This window comes from Populus alba, chromosome 2 (assembly GCF_005239225.2).
Source record: "Populus alba chromosome 2, ASM523922v2, whole genome shotgun sequence".
In the NCBI taxonomy this organism is placed as follows: domain Eukaryota; kingdom Viridiplantae; phylum Streptophyta; class Magnoliopsida; order Malpighiales; family Salicaceae; genus Populus; species Populus alba.
The window spans coordinates 17,583,276-17,593,983 of record NC_133285.1 but is presented as its reverse complement, the minus strand read 5'-3'; the positions used below and the strand labels follow the sequence as shown (position 1 = coordinate 17,593,983).

General features: G+C 31.1%; 1 protein-coding gene across 1 annotated transcript; it reads left to right on the top strand.

The window, feature by feature from the left end:
- Nucleotides 1–2,497: 2,497 nt before the first annotated feature.
- Nucleotides 2,498–5,085, top strand: LOC118031947 (plant UBX domain-containing protein 4). The gene is made up of 4 exons (XM_035036469.2): nucleotides 2,498–3,244; nucleotides 3,437–3,725; nucleotides 4,233–4,328; nucleotides 4,421–5,085. Exons 1-4 carry the CDS (start codon nucleotides 2,724–2,726, stop codon nucleotides 4,802–4,804), a joined length of 1,290 nt encoding a protein of 429 aa, XP_034892360.1. The 5' UTR covers nucleotides 2,498–2,723; the 3' UTR covers nucleotides 4,805–5,085.
- The last annotated feature ends 5,623 nt before the right edge of the window (nucleotides 5,086–10,708 follow it).

Genomic DNA, 10,708 nt, shown 5'->3' with positions numbered 1-10,708 from the left:
TCATTAGGGACTTTCATATTTATTCATAATATATATATATATATATATATATATATATATATATATATATATATATATATATATGGAATTCTCTTATATTTTTCTAAATATCTTAACCCTAATTTTATAAAAAAAAATTCTTTTAAAATAATTATTTTACTCAATGAAGAAGTTTATGCAATTTATCACTAGTTGACATTTCAAATGTTGATTTTATTACTTTATTTCATCTAAAATTACTTTAAATTACTAAGATTTTTTATCCCTGTTTATAACAATTTTTCATCCCTGTTTATAACAATTTTTCAGAGGGCAAATGTAATTAGTAAAAATAGGTTATATATTTGTGTTTGATATTGTGGTAGCTTTTATGGTTGTGGTTTTAAAAAAGTTGTTTTATAAAAAGTTCTTTTAAAATATATGTTTGATTAAAACTGTGGTTGAAATTGAGGTTAAATAAAAAAGTAGTTTAATGTGATTGGTTAATAATGCTTTTCAAATTGAGGTTATAAAATAACTAAAAAAAAACATATATTAATATTGATGGTTTTTTAATTGAAATATTATAGATTGAACTACTGTTAATATATCATGAAATAAACAATACTTTATATAAAGTATTTTTTATTGTTTCATTAAACTATCTGCAATTTCATCATGTACGAAATCCATCTGATAAGGACTTCAGTTTTCATGGCTTCCTGAGTGTGCAACAACATCATGTAAAATATATTAGGGCCCCGTTTGTTTGCTGGAAAGTAGTTTCCTTATGGAAAGTGAATTCCAGGAAAGTGAATTATTTTCTGATGTTTGGTAATATAATGAAAAATAAGTTGGAAAACACTTTCCAGTGTTTGGTTATATCATGGAAAAATAAACTGAAAAATAACTTATTAATATTTAATTTTTTTTCAAGTTTATTAAAATGATGAGGAACAAATCTTACAAATTAAAAAGTTGAATAAGAATGAAATTAAAAAAATATATATAAATTTCATAAATTATCCCAAATAAAATAAATAATAATCAAAATAATAGAGATCAAATCTAAACAATAAAAAAAAAATGAAAGATGAAGAAATTATAATAATAATAATAATAATAAACATTTTATAAATTATTTCAAATAAAATAAGTGACAATCAAAAGAATGAGGACCAAATTTGATAGATAAAAAATTTCAATTAAAAAATGATAAGGGAAAAGCAAATAATAATTATAAAAATGAGGACCAAAATTAATATGAAAATTAAATTTTAAGGGATGAAATTGAAAAAATAAATATTCAAAACAAAAATAATATAGCAATCAAAAGTTTGAGGACCAAATTTGATATAATCAGAAAATAATATGACATTTCTAAATTTTTCGTAACTTCCAGAAAGTGTTTTTCGCCTAAAATAAAAGGAAAACACTTTCCTGTAAACCAAGCCAAATTTTCCTTTGACTGGAAAGTGTTTTTCGTTGACCAACTTTTCTAATGAGAAACAAACACATGAAAGTTTGGAAAGTAGTTTCCCGGAAACTAGTTTCCAGGAAACAAACGCAACCTAGGAACAAAATTGGAATTGTGATCAAATTCTACAAATATTTCGTCATCATGTGATTTTCTTCTAATATAATTATATAGTGCCATTGATGTCATTACAATTTCAACTTGTGTTTTGTATGGATAAACAGATATGTTTTATAAAATCTTCCACCTCTATTTCCATACTTTAAAAAAACATCATATCACATTGCGTAGCGATGGATGTGCATGATGAAAAACTTTTTTGGATTTCTTCGTATGCATGAAAACAAAATATTTTTTATTTTTGAAAAGAAAAATTAATTTAAAATTTTTTAAATTTTTTTTATTTTTTTATTTTACTGGGTTGGACCTTGTCCAATACATCTTAATTTGGGTCGGATCTAATCCAAACATGAACAGTGGAGACATTTTTCACTGTTCATGTGAACAATAGAGAGTGAATTATTCATTCTCCACTGCTCACCGTTCACATGCAAAGTGAACAAGGGAGAAAGCTTCCATGCAGCAAAAGAAGGAGGCTACCCTACGCGATAGTTTTGGAAAAAAAATTTTAATTGAAGCAAAATGACAATGACCAGCCAGTGCATTATCGGTGAAGGAGAGAGGAGAACGGTGAAGAAGAGAGGAGAACACGCCCTTGAAAAGCAAATCCAAATTGTTTTTCAAAAAATTAAGTGTATGTTGAGGAATGTAGTTGTAGTTTTTTTTCAAAATGTTTTTCACTTAGAAAAGAATGTTAATAATATTTTTTTATTTTTAAAAATTATTTTTGAAATCAGCACATTAACATAATTTAAAAAAATTAAAAATATATTAATTTAAAAAAAAAATTAAAAATACTTTTAAAATACATTGCTAAACACGCCTTCAAGTTATAGTCTCAATTTCGAGTGGAACCTCCAGTAATAAAAATATAATTAATATATATCCAAACACATATCATCTGCGTTTTACAGTAAACGCAACTAACAAGGAACAAATTGAAAATGAAATTAGTAGATGGGGAAAGAATTGGGATATTTTTATTTCAGAGGGCCTCGTGGATGATAGGCACCGTTGTCTTCCCCATGGACATTTCTTGCTCAAGAGGAAAGGTAGAGACTAGATAGTGTCAGCGAGTCACTGTTTAGTCTCAATACCCATTCGCTAATCCCAAAAAACACAAAGAAAGTCCCGTAATCGTAAATCCATGGAAGACAACACAAGAGCAGCAGCAGCACCACCGCCTCAGCCACCAAATTTCGATCTCAACGACACCAACAACACCGCCTTGGTCGATGCTTTCTGCGAGATCACCTCTTCTTCCAAACAAGAAGCCCTCTTTTTCTTAGAAAGTCACCAATGGGATCTAGACTCCGCTGTCTCTACCTTCCTCGACAACGACTCCGCCCCTCCCCCCGTAACTGCAATCCCTCCTCTTCCTTCTCACCCCGTTAACTCTGCCTCTCCCTCTCCTTCCCCGTCCCCTCCTCAGTCTCACTCCCCCAATTACTCTCCCTCCCTGTCTCCGTCTCGGTCTCGCTCTCCTTCTCCCATCCCGTCTCGAGCTCCCTACCGGCTAAGATCGAGGGGTAAGAAGCCCAGCGCTAATCGGACACGTGGCGGAGTCCGAACGCTTGCTGATCTTAATCGGACCCCTAATGCTGGGTCCGATAGTGATGACGATGACGATGACGAGCCGCAGCAGTATTATACTGGTGGTGAAAAGAGGTGACTTCAATTTATTTATTTTTTAATTTTGATTTAACCCTAAGATTTGGAAGCCAATTATAATTAATTAAGCTGAATTGTTGGGTTAGGGTTAGGGTTAGTTCAGTTATTGTGTTAATCAACCATGATTTATTGTTGTTGTTGTTGTTGTTGAAAAAAATGTTAACTGGTTATAAATTTTTTGGTTTTCAGTGGAATGCTGGTTCAAGACCCTGGCAAACGTTATGATGTGGATGGAATTTTTGATCAAGCTCGACATTCAGGTGCTGTAGAAAGACCTGCTGATTACCATCAGCCGTCTTCGAGCTCGAGAAGCTTCCCTGGAACGGGGAGGTTACTTTCAGGGGATACAATGATATCATCAGCTTCTCAACCACCTGCAGCTGTCAATCATGCTGTTACTCTGTGGAGGAACGGGTTCACGGTGGATGATGGTCCTTTAAGGAGGTTTGATGATCCCGCTAATGCCTCCTTTTTGGAGGTGATTTTTTTAACCATGCCAACTTTCTTTTAAATCATTGTAGTATACATGAAATGAATGATTCTAGATGGTGTCTAGCCGATACTGATACATGAGGTTTTGAGGAATACTAGTAAATTTAACAAGGTAAAATGTCATTGCAATTGGTGCTGAAGCACAGTACTATATTATTGGAGTGCTAGTTGGATTTGCAAGCTATGTCAGATGAGCAAAATTATAATTTTTTTTTTTATTATATAAAGCAGTAGATCAAATTATTTGGTTTAAATTTCTCTACCTGCAAGTATTTTTCTTACTTCTGGGGTGATGGTAGTGCTTTATGGTCAAATGCACTTGTGTTGGTTCAGCGATATCTTTTCTGGTTAACAGTAGAATTTAAGTTCGTAGTAAATTCTGCTTTATCTAACTTCCATTGGATGATGCGTGAAGTTTATGCTCCTATAATGGAAGGACTTGCAATTCATTCAGTGTTTAACCTCTAATGGAAAACAAATGTATCTTGTGCAGAGCATCAAGCGGTCTGAGTGTCCAAAAGAGCTTGAACCATTGGATAGGAGGACACAAGTGCATCTTGATCTCATGCGGCGAGAGGAAAACTACTCCGTGAGTTCTTCTTTTTCCACTTTATTTTTCCTAATAAAATTGTATTGTCTGCATTTATCTTTTCATCATTGTACCATCCTCTTTTTATGCAGGAACCAGAGAAGCCTCTAGTTTCATTCCAAGGTGTGGGAAGAGCTTTAGGTAGCAGCAGTGACACCACTGTCCCTGCTGCCTCGGAGCCAACTGTTGCTTCTCTCAAGGCTGCTCCAGTGCCAACCCCAGGTCTAGTACTGGATTCTTCATCACCAACAACCTCAATTCAGCTCAGGTTAGCCGATGGCACGCGCCTGGTTTCTCGCTTCAACTTAAACCATACTATCAGAGACATTCGTGCCTTCATTGAGGCATCAAGGCCAGGTGGGGCAAGCAATTATCAACTGCAGACAATGGGATTCCCTCCAAAACAGCTCACTGATCCGGATCAGACGATTGAGGAGGCTGGCATAGCTAGCTCTGTTGTCATCCAGAAATTCTAACTGGGTTGCTGGTGGACTTTTCTTCCTCTTGATTGGATTCATGACACTTTCATTAAATGCGTTTATTTACAAATGTTATGGAATTTGTTTATTCAGTAGAAGTTTAATTTGTTTTCAGGCGCATAAGAATTAGGATTGGGTCTTTCTGTTGTTATTCCTAGGCTGCTTTTGCATGGACCTTACAGTGATCTATTATCTTTTGTTCACCCAAGGCAGTGGGTTGCCCATGCCGCACAAGAGATGCAAATTAATAAAAACCAGAGAGGTGGTGTTTCGTAGCATTCATACCATCACTAGAGATGTGACATATGCTTTGTCGCCAGTTAAATATTTTTATTTTTTTTATTTTTTATAAAAAATTATTTGTAAATTTTTTAACTGATTACGTTACTTTATTTCTTTTCAATTGTATTTTTTAAAGCTATATTTTCATGATAACCAAAGTTATTAAACCCGATCTGGAGGTTGAGCTGGCCTGGAAACCGAGTCCTAAGTTATATAGGTTGACTTGAGTCAACTTTAAATTTTTTTAAAAAAATATTTAAGGTTTTAATATTTTAATATTTTATATAAAAAGAATAAAAAACAATTCATGGAAATATAAATTATACATATTGTAAATAATTAAGTTTAAAAGATTATTTCAAAAAGTTTCTATCTCACATTGAGATACTATCTTATTCTTTTAAGTTTTTTAAGTTGAAGTATTTAAATAAAAAAGGTTTATTATCTCATATTGAAAAACATAACTTTTTTTTATGAACATAAAATATATATACTAAAAGATTTCAAATCTTACATTGAAAAAATAAAATATTTTTCTAGAATTTTTATACTGAACTTTGAAATGAGTTAGTAACTAATTGAAAAATATAAAAAAGGAGGGGTCTATGGGTAGGAGAAAAAACACATTTGAAAAAAAAAAGATCTCTACCAAGTTTTACCGGGTTAGTTGAGTTTCGGGTTGACTTAGCGAGTTGACCGGTTTACTCCGAGCCAATTGCAGGCTTGAATTTTGAATGAAATAGACTCGACCAAGACCTTGGGTTATTGGGAAATATTATAAAAAAAAATGAGGTTTTAATATTTTATATAAAAAGTTAAGAAACAATCTATGTGAATATAGACTATACATGATATTGGATCCGACATGGCAGCCATATCTAATAACCTTGGGTTTGGCGGTTATTTTAGACTTAAGAAGCCTTGGGACTGGCGGCTCTTAGGTCTGGCATTGACGCTTGACCCAAGAGTCTTAGGTTTGACGGACATGTCAGACCTATAAGACCTGGGTTAGGTGATCTTGCATTGATCTAACACGCCCCAACAGCTGTTGGAATAAAAATAGAAAAAAAAAAAAAAACACCTTTATGCTCTTCTGAACATCTACAGTGTGATCTATAGTACAAATACTCTATAAGTCTATGTACACAATACCAACATAGTATTTTTCTCATGCATTTTAAAGTATAGTATAACATGTTTGCAATTCTTCATCATTTTTTTTTAATTAAATAAACGACTTGAATTATTAAACAATCAATATTTATAGATTAATAGCTACAAATTGCTCCACAAAAAACAAAAAGCCTATGTACATGGAATAAAAGAAAAACTAGGTTAATTTTTGCCACATATTAATTAAAGAAAGGGTACTGTTTTTTAGGGATGTCAATGTAACGAATTGTATTTCTTTCCATCCCATTTTTTTCGAGTTCAAGTTTGGATTTAAGATGGTCAAAGTTGGTACTTACAATATAATATGTAAGGGTTAATATGTAAGTTCATATAAATATTAAATTTACATTTTTTCTTCTCATTTTTTCTTTAAATATAAATAAACAAAAGTCAATCAAACTAAAAACTTATTTTAAAATATTAGTTATTTATAAAATATAATTAAATGTAAGTATATATAAGTGTATTTAGGTTTCATGAGTTGGTAGCATAACTTTCTCCCAAAAACTAATTAAAAAGTATACATGCAAGAGCTGATTTGGACATATAAATACACTTTCCCTCCTAAGAATGCATAATATAGCATAATCAAATCATAAAAGAGATAGGAAGATCCAATGGTAGAAGAAAGAAGATGAGAATAGGCAATCATGAAATTTTAAGAGCGAGAGAGAGAGAATAAAACAATAAGAAAGACATAAAGAAACGACAATGGAGATATTTTGGAGCTTCAATGACGAGACCTCTGGTGCCGTAAAAAAGATCTCGATGATATGAATTTATAAACATAAAAAAAGGCCATTGATAGAGCCATAATGAAACATATGCATAGTTTAAAGGTAGTGGGTGACCCACTTGTCTAGTGCATACAATAAACACGTTAGTCAAATGATATTAACCATTTGGGGCAACCTAAATGGCCAGACCCCCCTCTTTCTCTCTTATATTTTTCTTCTTACACTTTCTCTCTTACGCATTTACTCTTTTAAGTACACACCTTAAATGTATCTAGTTTCATAAAGCCAAAATGCACCTTCTATTATGCACACCACACTACTCTTCCCACCAATGGTCACCCCTCAACCTAACTAGTACGCTAACACTCACGACCTACTACTCTATCTAGCTAATAACTATCTCTCTCAAATTATCCTAGACTAATGACTCCACCAATAAAACAAGACATCATAACAATGATGAGCACTAACTTTTCCACCAATGGCATACAATTTTTTCTCCACGAGGTATGCCAACATGACCAAGTCTATAAATACCTTTTAGGTCACAGATAAATTAAAAAAGAGATAAATACTAGACCAGACTCTATACATGACTTAACTAGACACAATATTATGTTCACGCAATCTCTCCACACACATCACCCTCCTCCAACATTTACTGATCTAAGTATCAGAGAGTCCCCTATTCTGATAGGGGACTTTATTTTAAAGGGAAAAAAAGACCAATTACTAACCTAGGATGTAGCTGTGGAAAGTCAAAACTCAATTTAAAGTTTTCACAACTTCATCATTTGGCAATATAACATATAATTAGTATATAAATTCATAAGTAATACTACAAAATGAGTTAGAATTACATGGCAATCAAATTGTCGTCACTACTTCATCTTATAAAATAATGTTTTGTTTATGTCCCCATTCCATGTTTTTATTTATTTTGTCATTATCATAGCAATATTACTTGATAAATCACCAATGTTTTGATTTTTAGGATGGAAAAAACTTAAAGTTGATAAGAAGCTTCAAAAGGTGATTGGCATGGGAAAAATCAAGTAGCATAACTAGGCTCAGGAAAGAAGAAGAGGAGAGAGAGGAAAACAAAAGAATGAGAGCTTAACAAGGCTTGATCGAATAGACCTAACTTAACCAAAGATAAAGAGAAGATTAAAAAGAAAACAAAAAAAAGAGAAAAGGAAAGGAAAGGCCTAGCTAGAGAATAGAAGAGGAAGAGAAAGAAAAAAGAAAAATACATAAAGAAAACAGAAGAGGAAGGGAAAGGCCTATTTGGCCACTAGTCAGGCTAATAGCTGGATTAGTTAATAGTTCTGCTAATAACCCAATCGAGAAACAAAAGAAAAAAAGGCAAGTTGAACAATTTGTTAGGTCAAATGGCCTAACCAGACAAGAAAGGAGGAAAAAAAGGAAAGCAAGTGTGGACAAAAGAAATAAAAAAAGAAAAATAAGAAAAACAAATCGTGGGAGCTACATCGGTGACTTTTCATCGACAAGCATCGATTTAGAAAATTGCCCACACTATGATGAAGCAAACCAGAATAAAAAGATACTAATCAAACAATGAGAAAAGGCTTGGGCATTGTTTAAAGACGACAAGGTTGAGTATTCACTAACACATGTATTATATAATTTTTTTTATTTGTTTTGATTTAATCCTTGATTTCTTCACCAAACCCTAATTCAATCTCTAAAGATAACCTAACCAAGCCCAACAAAAAAGAAAACAAGAAAAGACCTAACCAAGCCCAACAAAAAAGAAAACAAGAAAAGAAAGATAAAATTTGTTAAACTAGAGCCAACAACCCTGACCTAATCAAACCCACCAAAATACATAAAGGAGAAGAAGAAAGAAAAAAAAGAAAGAGAGGGACAAGGTGGCCAAACCAAACCGACAAGTGACTTATGGTTTAAGGCATGCTCAATATACTACCACCGTCATGAATTCTTCATTTTATAAGTTACTAACTTGAGGTTGTTAGTAGAAAATGGACAAAAAACCACACATATTCTTCTACATTTTTCTTTCTCCTTCTTTTATACACTATTTCCCTCCCATGCTTAACCTAGACATTGAAAGCTTCTCTATTCCGCATATGAAACTTGTTTTGTAAGGGAAAATAGATTATTAATCCAAGCTAAACTAAAAAATAAAATAAAAATTAAACCCGTTAAATAGCCATGGAAAGGCTTAGATTCATTAAAGCATTTCTAACTTCGTCAAATGATCATGATAAGTTGATTCCAAAAAGAAAGATGGCTTACAATTCAAAAGATGTTCGGATTTTTTTTGCTGCCTATGCTTATCAACAAGGATTTGGTATTATAAAATAAAAATTAAAAAATTGATGATGTTGGAAACCCAAATTACTTGCTTGTGCTATAAGAGGGAAAATAGAGTTAACAACAAAAAGTTATTCTAACCAAATGTTTTCAATCAATCAAATTGTAAAGCTAAGATTAATGTTATTATTCATAACGGTGATAATTTCATTATATAACACAATCATGCAATTCACCATAAAAAGTCACAATTCTTTTCGTCTCACAATGAAACGGATGAACATGTCACCGATAGATAAAAGTAAAGAATGAAGCAAGCAAGAACGCAACCATTCACTGGCTCTTGATGTTGGGAGATGTGAAATTTTTGCTATGATTGAAAATATAATTGTATCTATATTTAAAAAAAAAATAATTATTTTTACTAAAAAATATTTTATGTTATATATTTTGAATTGTTTTGATGTGCTGATCTCAAAAATAATTTTTTAAATATAAAAAAACATTATTTTGATGTATTTCGACACGAAAAACACTTTAAAAAGCCACCGCAACTATACTCCCAAATAGACTAGACTTATACTAAGCAAGACTATAGTAACAAGAAATTATTTCTTTTTGTATTTTAAATTTTTTTTTAAATTGATTTATTTATGTTTTTAAATTATTTTGATGTGCTATATCAAATTTTTTAAAAAAATAATAAAATATTATTTTGATATATTTAAAAAAAAAAATACTTTAAAAAATAATCACTATCACAATACCAAATAAACTCTAAAAAAAAATAATATAGATACAGAATTAATGATCTAGAGATGTTTGATAATTATGTTTTCTTTTTATATCAAATATAATAAAACATAACATTGGAAGATAAATGTAAAGTTAGATATGATGTTATCTTATTTATACTTAACTATTAATTATAAAATCTTGGATTGATTCAATTGAGTTTTAAACATGATATGAATTGATTTATTAGGCTAATTAGATTTTAATTAGATTAATTTTTATTCAATTCAATAGAAAACCTACCCATATAAAATTATTGGATTTAAAAGTGTAATTGCGGTTTCTTTTCATTCAGAAAAGTATTAAAATAATATATTTTTTATTTTTTAAAAAATTATTTTTGTTATCAGCACATTAAAATAATCTAAAAATATTAAAAAATTATTAATTTAAAGTAAATAAAAAATAAAAAAAAATTTAATTTTTTTTAATATTTTTAAAATATAAAAATAAATAATACCGAATAAGACTGTAATAAACTGTCGCGGGATGTTACAGCAGGCTAATCTTTAAACATGTAGAGCACGGAAAATATTTTTAATACTGTATTTGTCCTGTATACCATGCATGCATGTACATGATTTATTTATTTATTTATTGCAGAAAAGGCTGCTGC

Coding starts and splice junctions, on each gene's coding strand:
- LOC118031947 (XM_035036469.2), top strand. CDS start 2,724: ATGGAAGACAACACAAGAGCAGCAGCAGCACCACCGCCTCAGCCACCA. Junction 3,245..3,436: donor TATACTGGTGGTGAAAAGAG/GTGACTTCAATT, acceptor TTTGGTTTTCAG/TGGAATGCTGGTTCAAGACC. Junction 3,726..4,232: donor CTAATGCCTCCTTTTTGGAG/GTGATTTTTTTA, acceptor TATCTTGTGCAG/AGCATCAAGCGGTCTGAGTG.